This window comes from Salvelinus alpinus, chromosome 13, assembly GCF_045679555.1.
Source record: "Salvelinus alpinus chromosome 13, SLU_Salpinus.1, whole genome shotgun sequence".
In the NCBI taxonomy this organism is placed as follows: domain Eukaryota; kingdom Metazoa; phylum Chordata; class Actinopteri; order Salmoniformes; family Salmonidae; genus Salvelinus; species Salvelinus alpinus.
Window position 1 is genome coordinate 2,561,767 of NC_092098.1, and position 17,542 is coordinate 2,579,308.

Consider the following 17,542-nt stretch of genomic DNA (forward strand, 5'->3'; position numbering starts at 1 on the left):
GAGCGCGCGGATTTTAGGATTTGCTGTTTATATGTTGGTGCCCGAACGCAGTGGTTATATAGCCTACTTTTAAATGTAACGTTTCTAACCGTTGAGAACCTCGCTATCTAATGACAACATAAATACAATGTACAACGATGAACAAGGTAAACACAAATTGTAGACAAAAAATGAGACCATAATAAGCCAGCCACATCACTATCTACTAAAATAACACCTTTATTTTCACCCGTCCCGTTTGCTTTTACAGTATAACGTTACACCAAATAAGCTATTGGCTGTCTCCAGCTAACGTTAGCTTGCCTTGTGTCTTTTATTGTGGGTTGAAAACAGCTTCGATTCCATGCTACAGTGAGAATGTTACCTAGGTAGCCACCCTGGTCTCATATAGTAGACTAGACGTAACATAGTAAATGTAAATCCGGGATGTACAAGTTAGTATGATTTCTTAGGTTTGATATGGTTAACGTTAGCTACATAAGACAAAACGCGAACATCTAGCCGCCCAAATGTTGCTTGTTCGTATCATCACGGAGAACTTTAGCTAGCTAATTAGCAACTTCAAATACTTAGTACGTTTTTGCTCCTAACCAAGAGCCACCTAGCTAATGTTAGCCACAACAAATTAGAATTTGTAACATATCATACTTTTAGAAAATTCTAATCAAATTGTATTGGTCACATACACATATTTAGCGGATGTTATTGCGGGTGTAGCGAAATGCTTGTGTCCTAGCTCCAACAGTGCAGTAATATCTAACAATACACACATATACAAGTAAAAAGGTAATTAAGAAATGTATAAATATTAGGACGAGCAATGTCGGAGTGGCATTGACTAGAATTCGTAACATATTGTACATCTTTCAAGTTCTTAACAAGTCATACAAATTGTAATTCGTAACATTACACGAAATGGATGATGGATATCCACAAATTAATACATACGAAACGTAACATATCACACTAAATGTGAGTTTCTCGGATTATTTACAATAATATGAAGTGCTCTGAGACCAGGTTGAGGTAGCTAGCAACTAGAAAACAAATCATAACTTCCCTGCTTCCCACTTGTCCATGTGTGACTTTGTTGTATAGAGATAACAGTTGGACATGGGTTATTTAGTCATAACATGGCATTATGCCATTTGAGTTGGTTACAAAGCTAACTTTTATGAGCTAAAACCTTAAACATTTTCCCACTCCAGGCACACAGACAGATGAAGGCCTTCCAGGTAGGCTAGTCTAATAAGTCTTATTTGCAGGTGTCCATGTCTGTGTACATAGCTACATGATGTTAGTTACAGCGTGGTGAGGGTGAATTCAATTCTTAAACGTCTTGTTAACTAGTTATCTAGCCTGTGATCATGACTCCGTTTCATTACATTACACGTGTAAGAGTCATTGGATGAAGGCATTTTCTGTTCTCAGTCTGAACGTTAATACGCATCGCTTGCGGTACGTTTTGGGATGCATAAGGACCGTTTTATGTCATCAAGAAATTTTGTAATAATAAAAAACAACGTTTGATACACACCTTAGGGTTATGATACATATCTTAGAGTTAGTGTTCCCAGACAGCCATATCTCCATGTTACAGCGCGTGTTTACGGAAGACTGAGTGCTAATTAGCTATCTAGCATGCTCTGAACACCTGTGTAATGGAAGAAGGCTCCCAAAACTTGTCATAAAAAAATACTGTCGGCTGCAAAAGTGAAATCTGGTTAAAACAGTGTACAGTAAGTCTATATGTTGCATTTGTGAAGTTATTTTGATGTCATATGAAAGTAAAGGGCTTTATGTTTCTAGATATCACGATTGAGAATCGATTCCTGTTTAGATGGAGTATATGGCTGTTTTGGCTCCCAAAGCCAGTCTACCTCAGTAAATAACATATAAGGGCCCTGGACCTTAGGGAGTAACAGTTGGCTCTTTAAGAGTACATCTTGGGCTAGCTAGTTGTAGCCAAATGACTTTCTACAAATTCTAGCTATTAGTAAAGCTAGCTGCACAGGCACATTGGCTACCTAGCAACATGACATACTTTAACATTTCTGGGCATATAATTAAGAATTAGAAACTGGGTTGTTCGAGCCGTGTTTGCTGATTGGCTGACAGCCATGGAATATCAGACCATATACTATGGGTATGACATTTATTTGTAATGCTCTAATAAGGTTGGTAACCAGTATCTAACAGCAATAAGGCACCTCAGGGGTTTGTGAAATATGGCCAATATACCACGGCTAAGGGCTGTGTCCAGGCACTGCGTTGTGCGCAAGAACAGCCCTTAGCCGTGGTATATAGGCAATATACCACACCTCTTTGGGCCTTAATGCTTAATTAGAATACTAGAATGGACATGAACCTTATGATAGGATAAAGGTCAACCATGGTTTGCCAGTGCTGTGAAAAGATATTGTGTAAAATAATGAATTAGAAGAATTTATCTGCACTGTATGTTTGTTAGCTAGCCAGACAGTTTTAGAGGAATGATTCTATAAATTTTTCTAATAAACTGCCAATATGCCAACATTCTATTCAAACAATGCAGTCAATTTACAGCCATACACTGGCTGAAATCAGTTGAGTATAGGACTTAGACAAGTTGTAATTGCAACAAGTACTGATATTTTATCATATAATAGCACATATAGCTTTCCAAGAACTCAACTCAACTCAAATTTAGCAGTGGTGGAAAAAGTACTCAATTGTCATACTTGAGTAAAAGTAAAGATACCTTAATAGAAAATGACCCAAGTCACCCAGTAAAATACTACTTGAGTAAAAGTATTTGCATTTTAAGTATACTTAAGTATTAAAAGTAAATGGAATTACTTAAGTACATTTCAGCATCAAGAGTAAAATTATAAATCATTTCAAGTTCCTTATATTAAGCAAACCAGAAGGCACAATTTTTAAAAACATTTTTATTGACGGATAGCCAGGGGCACACTCCAACACTCAGACATAATTTACAAACAAAGCATTTGTGTTTATTGAGTCCGTCAGATCAGGGGCAGTAGGGATGATCAGGGATGTTGATCAGGGAAGTGTGCGAATTGGACCATTTTCCTGTCACAATGTAATGAGTACTTTTGGGTGTCGGAAAATGTATGGAGTAAAAAGTACATTATTTTCTTTAGGACTGTAGTGAAGGGAAAGTAAAAGTTGCCAAAAATATAAATAGTAAAGTACAGGTACCCCCAAAAACGACTTAAGTAGTACTTTAAAGTATTTTTATTTAAGTACTTTACACCACTGAAATGTAGGCATTTATGGTCTGTTTACATATATTTTAGAGGGTATTTATACAGAAAATTGGTATAAAACATATTACATAATTTTAGGTTGACAATAATGCTATTACAACATTTCTGATACACTATATGACCAAAAGTATGTGGACACCTGCTCCTTGAAAATATAATTCCAAAATCATGGGCATTACATTTACATTTACATTTAAGTCATTTAGCAGACGCTCTTATCCAGAGCGACTTACACATTAATATGGAGTTTGTCCCCCCTTTGCTGCTATAACAGCCACCACTCTTCTGGGAAGGCTTTCCACTAGATGTTGGAACTAGAGGTCGACCGATTAATCGGAATGGCCGATTTAATTAGGGCCGATTTCAAGTTTTCATAACAATCGGAAATCTGTATTTTTGGACACCGATTTGGCCGATTTTTTTTTTTTTTTTTTACACATATTTATTTCATCTTTATTTAACTAGGCAAGTCAGTTAAGAACACATTCTTATTTTCAATGACGGCCTAGGAACGGTGCGGTGCGTATCGTTGCTCCAATGTGTACGTAACCATAAACATCAATGTCTTTCTTAAAATCAATACACAGAAGTATATATTTTTAAACCTGCATATTTAGCTAAAAGAAATCCAGGTTAGCAGGCAATATTAACCAGGTGAAATTGTGTCACTTCTATTGCGTTCATTGCACGCATAGTCAGTGTATATGCAACAGTTTGGGCCGCCTAATTTGCCAGAATTTTACGTAATTAGGACATAACATTGAAGGTTGTGCAATGTAACAGGAATATTTAGACTTATGGATGCCACCCGTTAGATAAAATACGGAACGGTTCCGTATTTCACTGAAAGAATAAACGTCTTGTTTTCGAGATGATAGTTTCTGGATTCGACCATATTAATGACTTAAGGTTCGTATTTCTGTGTTATGTTATAACTAAGTCTATGATTTGATATTTGATAGAGCAGTCTGACTGAGCGGTGGTAGTCAGCAGCAGCAGGCTCGTAAGCATTCATTCAAACAGCACTTTCGCGTGTTTTGCCAGCAGCTCTTCGCAAGCACAGCGCTGTTTATGACTTCAAGCCTATCAACTCCCGAGATTAGGCTGGTGTAACCAATGTGAAATGGTTAGCTAGTTAGCGGGGTGCGCGCTAATAGCGTTTCAAACGTCACTTGCTCTGAGACTTGGAGTGGTTATTCCCCTTGCTCTGCATGGGTAACGCTGCTTCGAGCCCAGGTAGGAGCGAGGAGAGGGACGGAAGCTATACTGTTACACTGGCAATACTAAAGTGCCTATTAGAACATCCAATAGTCAAAGGTTAATGAAGTACAAATGGTATAGAGAGAAATAGTCCTTTAATTCCTATAATAACTACAACCTAAAACTTCTTACCTGGGAATATTGAAGACTCATGTTAAAAGGAACCACCAGCTTTCAAATATTCTCATGTTCTGAGCAAGAAACTTAAATGTTAGCTTTCTTACATGGCAGATATTGCACTTTTACTTTCTTCTCCAACACTTTGTTTTTGCATTATTTAAACCAAATTGAACATGTTTCATTATTTATTTGAGGCTAAATTGATTTTATTGATGTGTTAAAATAAGTGTTCATTCAGTATTGTTGTAATTGTCATTATTACAAATACATTTTAAAAAATCGGCCGATTAATCGGTATCGGCTTTTTTTGATCCTCCAATAATTGGTATCGGCGTTGAAAAATCATAATCAGTTGACCTCTAGTTGGAACATTGCTGTGGGGACTTGCTTCCATTCAGCCACCAGAGCATTAGTGAGGTCAGGCACTGATGTTGAGCGATTAGGCCTGGCTTGCAGTCGGCATTCTAATTCATCCCCAAGGTATTTGATGGAATTGAGGTCAGGGCTCTGTGCAAACCAGTCAAGTTCTTCCACACTGATCTCGACAAACCATTTCTGTATGGACCTCGCTTTGTGCACGGGGGCATTGTCATGCTGTAACAGGAAAGGGCCTTCCCCAAACTGTTGCCACAAAGTTGGAAGCACAGAATCGTGTAGAATGTCATTGTATGCTGTAGAGTTAATATTTCTCTTCACTGGAACTCAGGGGCCTAGCACGACCCATGAAAAACAGCCCCAGACCATTATTCCTCCTCCACCAAACTTTACAGTTGGCACTTTGCATTGGGGCAGGTAGCCTTCTCCTGGCATCCGCAAAACCCAGATTTGACCGTCGGACTGCCAGATGGTGAAGTGTGATTCATCACTCCAGAGAATGCGTTTCCACTGCTCCAGAGTCCAATGGCGGCGAGCTTTACACCACTCCAACCGACACTTGGCATTGCGCATGGTGAACCCAGATTTGTCCGTCGGACTGCCAGATGGTGAACTGTGATTCATTTTTACACGCTTCAGCACTCAGCAGTCCCGTTCTGTGAGCTTGTGTGGCCTACCACTTTGCAGCTGGGCCGTTGTTGCTCCTAGACGTTTCCACTTCACAATAACAGCACTTTCAGGTGACCGGTGCAGCTCTATCAGTGCAGAAGCTTGAAGAACTGACTTGTTGGGAAGGTGGTATCCTGTGACGGTGCCACATTGAAAGTCTCTGAGCTCTTGGGTAAGAGCCATTCTACTGCCAATGTTTTGTCAATGGAGATTGCATGGCTGTGTGCTCGATTCTATATACCTGTCAGCAACGGGTGTGGCTGAAATGGCCGAATCCACTAATTTAAAGGAGTCTCCAAATACTTTTGTATATATAGTGTATATCACATGCCTTTCATTTTTTTTGTGTGACTGGTTTGGATTTCTTGCTGACTAACATGGCTGTCATTTTCAAACCATCCTGGAACTTTGAGGGTTTATGTCACACTACTGTTCAAAAGTTTGGGTCCTTTTTGAAAGAAAAGCTTTTTTTTGTCCATTAAAATAACATAAAATTGATCAGAAATACAGTGTAGACACATTTTTAATGTTGTAAATGACTATTATAGGTGGAAACGGCAGATTTTTTAAATGTAATATCAACATAGGCGTACAGAGGCCCATTATCAGAAACCATCAGTCCTGTGTTCCAATGGCACGTTGTGTTAGCTAATCCAAGTTTATAATTTTACAAGGCTAGTTGATCATTAGAAAACCCTTTTGCAATTATGTCTGCACAGCTGAAAACTTGTACTTATTAAAGAAGCAATAAAACTGGCCACCTTTAGACTAGTTGAGTATCTGGAGCATCAGCATTTGTGAGTTCGATTACAGGCTCAAAATGGCCAGGAACAAAGAACTTTCTTCTGAAACTCGTCAGTCTATTCTTGTTCTGAGAAATGAAGGCTATTCCATGTGAGAAATTGCCAAGAAACTGAAAATCTCATACAACGCTGTGTACTACTACCTTCACAGGACAGGGCAAACTGTCTCTAACCAGAATAGAAAGAGGAGTGGGAGGCCCCGGTGCACAACTGAGCAAGAGGACAAGTACAATAGAGTGTCTGGTTTGAGAAACAGATGCCTCACAAGTCCTCAACTGGCAGCTTCATTAAATATTACCTGCAAAACACCAGTCTCAATGTCAACAGTGAAGAGGAAACTCCGGGATGCTGGGCTTCTAGGCAAGAGTTGCAAAGAAAAAGCCATATCTCAGACTGGCCAATAAAAATAAAAGATTAAGATGGGCAAAAGAACACAGACACTGAACAGAGGACGATTAGAAAACAGTGTTAGGGACAGACCATTCTAATTTGGAGGTGTTCGGATCACTAAAAATAACATTTGTGAGACGCAGAAAAAAATGAAAAGATGGTGGAGGAGTGCTTGACGCCATCTGTCAAGCATGGTGGAGGCAATGTGATGGTCTGGGGATGCTTTGGTGATGAAGTGGGAGATTTGTACAGGGTAAAAGAGATCTTGAAGCAGGAAGGCTATCGCTCCATTTTGCAACGCCATGCCATACCCTGTGGACGGCGCTTAATTGGAGCCAATTTCCTCCTACAACAGGACAATGACCGAAAGTACAGATCCAAACTATGCGGGAACTATTTAGGGAAGAAGCTGTCAGCTGGTATTCTGTCTATAATGGAGTGGCCAGCTGTGCTACTTGGAATTTGCTGTGCTACCTGGAACCAGTGCCCCTAGGAAGAAAAAATCACTCATGGAATAATTGTTTGAATGTCCTGCAGCCACAGTGGTGCTAATATGTGGTAGCACAAAGAAAGGAAAAGGGACTGCTTCAAACGTAGCTAGGATTCATAGGCCCAATCTTAAAAATTCATTTTTCTGGTGCTCCTAAACACTGTATTTTGTTATTGCTGGCAATTCTTATATTTTAAAGGGGCTTGCTGCAGTTACTACATCACTTTTTGGACTTATAAATGAATGATGTAAACACATTGATTATTGAAAAATATCACTTTAAAATGCCCCATAAGCTTAGTTTAACTGTCGTACCACATCAGAAGCCAAAATATACGCTTATTTTCCCAAGGTTTGTAAACAAAGTAAATGTAATTAAACACTGTGTAGCCTCAAAACATAGTTCAAACTGTCATTTTGATATCATGGATGCATCCATCTGTCTATGAATTTGAGTGTGGTTACGTTTCACCAGCCGCGTCCCTCAACCTTTTACAGAAACAGTGGCGCTGAGAATGCTTTATTGTTTCAACTGCAGATTGCCGCTTTAATACCTCAAATATTTTTATTGTGCTCCTACATCTTTCTACTTAGAGCACATTTGCTCCTTGTAAAAAATGTCACCGTAGAGCCCTGCATAATCAATAGAAATGTAGCTTATTGCTGTCTGTCAGATACTCACACATTTCTTGGCTGCAATTGAGGTATTTTGATGTTATGTTCAGCAGGTGTAGGCTAGCCTATTATATAACAGTAAGATTCTGCCCTTTGGTGTTGAAATTGTGCTGACATCATTCTGGTCCCCTCTCTCTTTATGATCCTGAATATGTGTGTGTGTGTCTCTCTCTCTCTGCCACCATACCTGCACTGCCTTCAGATGGAGAGGTAAGTAGGGTGCACAGAAAGCAGTTAAAACAGTATCTCCAAAAATATTGTTGCTATCACTGTGCCATGCCCATGATGATGAAGTGTCATCAGATTTTTTCTCCATATGTAAGCTATTGTAAACCCTACACTCAGACATACAGTAGCACAAACCACACCGTTTTAATAAGGAATCTATCCCCCTCCCTCTCCTCTCCACTTCTCCTTCCTATACAACCCTCCCTCTCCTCTCACACTCATTCTCATCTCTCTCCTCTCTGTCCTCTGTTCTGTCTAGTTCTCCAGCCTGGCTATAGATGAAATGGGTAACTTAAGTATGGAGAGTTTCCTCAGGGAGTTTCCCCAGGACAGTTACAACTGTTCCTCCCACCAGGGCACAGGATCGATCTCCGAAAACTTCTGTTACTCCTCCCCTCTCCCGGAACCCCGCTACCTGGCCACACCCACCAGCTGGACCTCTGACCGCCACCCACTATCCAAGAGCCCCTGGGGCTGCCTAGACCCCTACACCTCTGAGGTAATGTAGCTACGGCCTAAAGCCGAATTTATTCCTTAAGGAAGTAAACACAGAAAGACCCAATTGGCTTCACACAATTGCGACCCTGTGTAGTTGCGTCGAGATACAAATTGCGGGGTTGCACATGTCTGCATATTTTTGCTAAGCAAGTACGCAGAACAGCCATTTTGTGTAGTTGTGTTCTTGCGTTGCTTACTTGTGTAAGTTCACAATTAGGCTTTAGGCACAGTGTAGGGTTGCACATTTTGGAGAATATTCAGAGGTGGAAACAGTTGAAGTCAGAAGTTTACATACACTTAGGTTGGAGTCATTAAAACTCGTTTTTCAACCACTCCACAAATTTCTTGTTAACAAACTATAGTTTTGGAAAGTCGGTTAGGACATCTACTTTGTGCATGACACAATACATTTTTCCAACAATTGTTTACAGACAGATTATTTCACTTATAATTCACTGTATCACAATTCCAGTGGGACAGAAGTTTACATACACTAAGTTGACTGTGCCTTTAAACAGCTTGGAAAATTCCAGAAAATGATGTCATGGCCTTAGAAGCGTCTGATAGGCTAATTGACATCATTTGAGTCAACTGGAGGTGTACCTGTGGATGTATTTCAAGGCCTACCTTTAAACTCAGTGCCTCTTTGCTTTACATCATCAAAATCAGAAGAAATCAGCCAAGACCTCAGAAAAAAAATTGTAGATCTCCACAAGTCTGGTTCATCCTTGGGAGCAATTTCCAAACGCCTGAAGGTACCACGTTCATCTGTACAAACAATAGTACGCATGTGTGAGCACTGTGTGCTCTTTTCAAAGGATGGATCCCAGTCGGTTCAGGGCTAATGGGATACAGGGGGTCGAGGGTGGTCTGCCGGGCATTGGGATTTACAACCCAACTCGGGATGAGGAGGGCTTTTAGCGGGTGGAATAGTAGGGACCAATTGGAGGTTTACTTAGTAGAAATGCAAATATCATGGTACAGCTATATAGACACTCAATCATCATGTTACTTTTTAATGGTACGTTTACAAACATATATTTTGATAAAAATTATTGAAAGTTGTCTCATTATGGTAAGTGGTGAAATAAGTATAGCCAGTTACAATTGTAATGGCCTAGCAGATAATAAGAAAAGACAATCAATATTTACCTGGCTAAAAGAGAAGGAATATAATATCTATTGTTTACAGGAAACCCATTCAACAGTTTTAGATGAAGTTTTGTAGAAAAAAAACTGGGGGTGGCGAAATACAGTGGGGAGAACAAGTATTTGATACACTGCTGATTTTGCAGGTTTTCCTACTTACAAAGCATGTAGAGGTCTGTCATTTTTATCATAGGTACACTTCAACTGTGAGAGACGGAATCTAAAACAAAAATCCAGAAAATCACATTGTATGATTTGAAGTAATTAGTTTGCATTTTATTGCATGACATAAGTATTTGATCACCTACCAACCAGTAAGAATTCCGGCTCTCACAGACCTGTTAGTTTTTCTTTAAGAAGCTCTCCTGTTCTCCACTCATTACCTGTATTAACTGCACCTGTTTGAACTCGTTACCTGCATAAAAGATACCTGTCCACACACTCAATCAAACAGACTCCAACCTCTCCACAATGGCCAAGACCAGAGGGCTGTGTAAGGACATCAGGGATAAAATTGTAGACCTGCACAAGGCTGGGATGGGCTACAGGACAATAGGCAAGCAGCTTGGTGAGAAGGAAACAACTGTTGGCGCAATTATTAGAAAATGGAAGAAGTTCAAGATGACGGTCAATCACCCTCGGTCTGGGGCTCCATGCAAGATCTCACCTCGTGGGGCATCAATGATCATGAGGAAGGTGAGGGATCAGCCCAGAACTACACGTCAGGACCTGGTCAATGACCTGAAGAGAGCTGGGACCACAGTCTCAAAGAAAACCATTAGTAGCACACTATGCCGTCATGGATTAAAATCCTGCAGCGCACGCAAGGTCCCCCTGCTCAAGCCAGCGCATGTCCAGGCCCGTCTGATGTTTGCCAATGACCATCTGGATGATCCAGAGGAGGAATGGGAGAAGGTCATGTGGTCTGATGAGACAAAAATAGAGCTTTTTGGTCTAAACTCCACTCGCCGTGTTTGGAGGAAGAAGAAGGATGAGTACAACCCCAAGAACACCATCCCAACCGTGAAGAATGGAGGTGGAAACATCATTCTTTGGGGATGCTTTTCTGCATAGGGGACAGGATGACTGCACCGTATTGAGGGGAGGATGGATGGGGCCATGTATCGCGAGATCTTGGCCAACAACCTCCTTCCCTCAGTAAGAGCATTGAAGATGGGTCGTGGCTGGGTCTTCCAGCATGACAACGACCCGAAACACACAGCCAGGGCAACTAAGGAGTGGCTCCGTAAGAAGCATCTCAAGGTCCTGGAGTGGCCTAGCCAGTCTCCAGACCTGAACCCAATAGGAAATATTTGGAGGGAGCTGAAAGTCCGTATTGCCCAGCGACAGCCCCGAAACCTGAAGGATCTGGAGAAGGTCTGTATGGAGGAGTGGGCCAAAATCCCTGCTGCAGTGTGTGCAAACCTGGTCAAGAACTACAGGAAACGTATGATCTCTGTAATTGCAAACAAAGGTTTCTGTACCAAATATTAAGTTCTGCTTTTCTGATGTATCAAATACTTATGTCATGCAATAAAATGCAAATTAATTACTTAAAAATCATACAATGTGATTTTCTGGATTTTTAGATTCCGTCTCTCACAGTTGAAGTGTACCTATGATAAAAATTACAGACCTCTACATGCTTTGCAAGTAGGAAAACCAGCAAAATCGGCAGTGTATCAAATACTTGTTCTCCCCACTGTATATATATGCAAAATAATATTTAGACCATTAAATGTAGATGTTTTTTGAATTAGATATATTTACCATATCATATGGAGACAGAAACATAAACATTTGACCTTATTGTAAGTTGACATAATTGCAAATGATTAAATCCTTCCAATATAAATAAAAATAAAAATTTTGTTACAATTTGAACTTTATTAAATTAGTTCACTCTTCACATGGGATGATTTCATTGAACAACAAAAGAAAGGTAATATTGATTGATCCCCAATGATCCATCAATTCTCCCAAAAACGTTTTCAACATACATCTGTAAAATGATGCTCTTAGGGTCACACATGTACGCTGCGGCGTGTATGGGCTTCAGGCAGAAGTCTTCACGCTTTTTGATGAATTTCAGAACTGCGGTTTCCTCTGCTTGGAGCAACAGTGAAGTGGGCAGGGCAGTACGGATTTCTTATCTTACATCTGCAAGCAGTCTGAACATCAGACAGGATGGCATTGTCTCCTTCAATCCGTGCAATGGCTACTGCTATAGGTTGCAGGAGTTTCAGGTTGCATACCACTCTCTCCCGAAATACATCATCCAGGAGGATCCTCTTGATGGGGCTGTCCATATCGGCAGACTATGATATGGCCATTTCTTGGAGAGACTCCTTCCCCTCCAGGAGACTGTCAAACATGATGACAACACCACCCCAATGGGTGTTGCTGGGCAGCTTCAATGTGGTGCTCTTATTCTTCTCACTTTGCTTGGTGAGGTAGATTGCTGCTATAACTTATACATAAGTTATACATATACATATACTTATATATATAACTTAAGACACGTGAAACCCCACCTCTTTAAGGAATACCTAGGATAGGATAAAGTAATCCTTCTAACCCCCCCCCCCCCTTAAAAGAGTTAGATGCACTATTGTAAAGTGGTTGTTCCACTGGATATCATAAGGTGAATGCACCAATTTGTAAGTCGCTCTGGATAAGAGCGTCTGCTAAATGACTTAAATGTAAATGTAAATAACTTGATGACCCTTCACCTACCTAACCATTTCCTTGGCAGTGTATCCATTATTTTCAGTGCCATGATGTCCTTGAGGAGCATATTCAATGCATGAGCAGCACAGCCAATAGGTGTGATGTGAGGGTAGGACTCCTCCACTTTAGACCAAGCAGCCTTCATGTTTGCAGCATTGTCTATCACCAGTGCAAATACCTTCTACGATCCAAGGTCATTGATGACTGCCTTCAGCTCATCTGCAATGTAGAGACCAGTGTGTCTGTTGTCCCTTGCGTCTGTGCTCTTATAGAATACTGGTTGAGGGGTGGAGATGTAGTTAATTATTCCTTGCCCATGAACATTTGACCACCCATCAGAGATGATTGCAATACAGTCTTCTTTCTCTATGATTTGCTTGACCTTCACTTGAACTCTGTTGAACTCTGTATCCAGCAAAAGAGTAGATAAAGCATGTCTGGTTGGAGGGGTGTATGCTGGGTGAGGAACATTCAGAAATCTCTTCCAATACACACTGCCTGTGAGCATCAGAGGTGAATCAGTTGCATACACAGCTCGAGCAAGACATTCATCAGCCTTTCTCTGACTACGTTCCTCCATTGAGTTAAAAAAAAACTTCAGATTCTAGGAGGACCATGAGCTGTTGCTATCGATAAGGTGTCTGATTCTTCATTTTCACCTCGAATAGAAGTAGAGGGACTTTTGTCAGAGGTTGCTTGTTGTGAGCACTGAGGGAACTTTATGCACTTGGCCAGATGATTCTGCATCTTTGTTGCATTCTTCACATATATTTTGGCACAGTATTTGCAAATGTACACAGCTTTTCCTTCTACATTAGCTGCAGTGAAATGTCTCCACACATCAGATAGTGCCCGTGGCATTTCCCTGTAAAGATTAGAGAAAAAATTGTAAATAGAAAACCCAAATACAATTCCATGTACAGATTAACAGTTAAATTAAATAACTCCTAAAATGAAAAATGTTTGGAAACAGGTGAATTAACACTCCTCAGTTAGAAGGCTCAAGCAAGCTAAAACCCACATGGTAGCAAAAACTAACTAGCAGAAATTGCTAACAAGTTAGAAATTATTTAAACACACTTTGCTGTAGGCTACTATTTACTAGTTAGCAAAAAAGCATGTATGTCATATAAAATATATTCACCTCACCCAGTATTGTAATCAAAACTTAACAGAAAGCATGTGGTCCTTGGCTCAGACAGTGTAGTAGCGTGGGCTCAATAGCATCTCATTAGTGTGCAAGATCTTGAGAATCAGCTGTACTTGTGATGGAAGAGTGCACTGCACATGTGATGGAAGAATGCACTGTCCCTGCAGAGAGTGGCAATTCCATTGAATTGGGGATAGTTTAACCAAAATATGCCACAAGACTTGCCTTGTTTATCCCACAAAAAAGGTTCACTGTTATAAGCTAACTTTTGGGGGGATAAATTTAACCTAGCGTCCCACCTGGCCAACATCTGGTGAAATTGCAGAGTGCCAAATTCAAAATACAGAAATAGTCATAATAAACTTTCATAAAAATACAAGTGTTATACATAGGCTTAAAGATTAACTTCCTGTTAATCCAGCCGCTTTGTCAGATTTCAAAAAGGCTTTACAGCGAAAGCATACCATGCGATTATCTGAGGACAGCGCCCCGCTTACAAAAGCATACAAACATTTTACAACCAAGTAAAGGAATTACAAAAGTCAGAAATGGCGATAAAATTTATCACTTACCTTTGAAGATCATCTTTTGGTTGCAGTCACAAGAGTCCCAGCTACACAATAAATGTTCGTTTTGTTCAATAAAGTCCCTCTTTATATCCAAAAACTCTGTTTTGTTGGCGCATTTTGTTCAGTAATCCACTGGCTCAAAGGCGGTCAAAACATGCAGAAAACATCATAATAGTACCGGTGAAGTTCATCGAAACATGTCAAACGATGTTTATAATTAATCCTCAGGTTGTCTATTGTCTAAATAATCGATAATATTTCAACCGGACAATAGCGTCTTCAGTAGAAAGGAAAAATATCGACGGGCGCGCAATCGGTTAAGTGCGCAAACCAGCTCTGCTTGATTCTACAGTCCACTTATAAAATGGTCTCATTCTTCTTCATTTTTCAGATAACAAGCCTGAAACAATGTTTAAAGACTGTTGACATCTAGTGGAAGACATAGGAACTGCAATCTGGATCCTAACCATTTAGATACTCTATAGGCATTCAATAGAAAAGAACCCACAAAAAAAATCCCACTTCCTGGATGGATTTTCCTCAGGTTTTCGCCTGCCATATCAGTTCTGTTATACTCACAGACATTATTTTAACAGTTTTGGAAACTTTAGAGTGTTTTCTATCCAAATCTATTATGCCTCATGCCACATGAGGTCGGAGGATGTCTTCTCTGTAATGCACAGTGTTGAGATTGCCTGCAATGACAACAAGCTCAGTCCGATGATGCTGTGACACACCGCCCCAGACCATGAAGGACCCTCCACCTCCAAATCGATCCCGCTTCAGAGTACAGACCTCGGTGTAATGCTCATTCCTTCTATTATAAATGCAAAATCGACCATCACCCCTGGTGAGACAAAACCGCGACTCGTCAGTGAAGAGCACTTTTTGCCAGTCCTGTCTGGTCCAGTGACGGTGAGTTTGTGCCCGTAGTCGACGTTGTTGCCGGTGATGTCTGGTGAGGACCTGCCTTACAACAGGCCTACAAGCCCTCAGTCCAGCCTGTTGCGGACAGTCTGAGCACTGATGGAGGGATTGTGCGTTCCTAGTGTAACTCGGGCAGTTGTTGTTGCCATCCTGTACCTGTCCCGTAGGTGTGATGTTCGGATGTACCCATCCTGTACAGGTGTTGTTACACGTGGTCTGCCACTGCGAGGACGATCAGCTGTCTGTCCTGTCCCTGTAGCGCTGTAAATGGTGTCTCACAGAATGGACATCGCAATTTATTTCCCTGGCCACATCTGCAGTCCTCATGCCTCCTTGCAGCATGCCTAAGGCACGTTCACCCAGATGAGCAGGGACCCTGGGCATCTTTCTTTTGGTGTTTTTCAGAGTCAGTAGAAAGGCCTCTTTAGTGCCCTAAGTTTTCAGAACTGTGACCTTAATTGCCTACCGTCTGTAAGCTGTTAGTGTCTTGACCTTTCACGAGCCTCTACCCCGGGTCCGGGATCACCCCCCACCCCCCCCACACACTGATTAGCATAGCTAGCATAGCTTCACAAGTAGATAGTAGCATCTAAATATCATTAAATCACAAGTCCAAGACACCAGATGAAAGATACAGATCTTGTGAATAAAGCCACCATTTCAGATTTTTAAAATGTTTTACAGGGAAGACACAATATGTAAATCTATTAGCTAAACACGTTAGCAAAATACACAATTTCTTTGTCCACCATTTTTTCTCTCCACCAGTAGCTATCACCAATTCGGCTAAACTAAGATATTGATAGCCAATAAAAAACCTCATCAGATGACAGTCTGATAACATATTTATGGTATAGGATAGGTTTTGTTAGAAAAAAGTGCATATTTCAGGTAGAAATCACAGTTTACAATTGCACCGACCATCACAACTCGACTAGAATTACTATAGAGAGCAACGTGTATGACCAATTTACTCATCATAAAACATTTCATAAGAATAGACAAAGCATAGCAATGGAAAGACCCAGATCTTGTGATTTCAGACAATATTTCAGATTTTCTAAGCGTTTTACAGCGAAAACACAATAAATCGATAAGTTAGCATACCACATGTGCAAACGTTACCAGAGCATCGATTCAAGCCAAAGAGAGCTATAACGTAATCATCGCCAAAATATATTAATTTTTTCACTAACCTTCTCAGAATTCTTCCGATGACACTCCTGTAACATCATTTTACAACATACATATAGAGTTTGTTCGAAAATGTGCATATTTAGCCATACAAAACCGTGGTTATACAATGAAAATACTAGCAAATCAAGCCTCAAAATGTCGGACGTCATCTTTCAGAGTGATCTAGTTTAATCGAAAGCTAATCATATACTTGACTAAAAAATACAGGGTTGACAGGAATCGAAAGACAAATTAGTTCTTAATGCAACCGCTGATTTACATTTCTAAAATTATCCTTACTGTGCAATACAGGGTTCGCCAAGTGAAGCGATAACAAACAAAATGGCGGATTATGCGTTTAAAATATTTCGACAGAACAACGATTTATCATATTAAATATTTCTTACTATGAGGTGATTTTCCATCAGATTCTTGGGCAATGTATCCTTTCTTGGGTCTAATCTTCTTTTGGTCGATAGATGTCCTCTGTCCTTCGAAATGTCCACTAACATCGACCGAGACCCCGAAACGTGACCAAAGCTTCAAAGTGCACGACAAAGAAATTCCTCAAAATCGCACTAAACGGATATAAATTGCTATAAAACGGTTCAAATTAACTACATTATGATGTTTTTAACAACTATAACGACTAAAAACATGACCGGAGAAATATCACTGGCTAAACAACCATTTGGAAGGAGGCAAGTCCGATGTCCATCTTGCGTAAGACGCGCGAAGGGAAAGGACGGTACTTCCACGTTTTGTTGTTTTATAGTGGCTCTGATTGTGCAATCGACTCCATTCAAAGCGTGATGACGTACTGACACCCAGAGGAAGACGTAGGCAGTGTCGGTTTCTCCATAGCATTTACAGGCACCTTAAAACCGACCCCAGATCAGGGGTCAAAATTTCTGAAATCTGACTCCCTGTCAGGAAAAGTGCTGTAGAAGTAGTTCTGTACCACTCAGAGACAAAATTCCAACGGCTATAGAAACTAGAAAGTGTTTTCTATCCAATAATAACAATAATATGCATATTGTACGATCAAGAATTGAGCACGA

The 17,542-nt window shown here is 40.4% G+C and overlaps 1 protein-coding gene across 1 annotated transcript in view; it reads left to right on the forward strand.

The window, feature by feature from the left end:
* LOC139538009 (septin-5-like) overlaps nucleotides 1–17,542 on the forward strand; it is a 39,741-nt gene that overhangs the window by 10,394 nt on the left and 11,805 nt on the right. Inside the window, exon 2 of the mRNA XM_071339933.1 lies at nucleotides 8,542–8,781. Within this exon, the coding sequence (XP_071196034.1) occupies nucleotides 8,542–8,781 (240 nt within the window). The remainder of the gene's footprint in view (nucleotides 1–8,541; nucleotides 8,782–17,542) is intronic.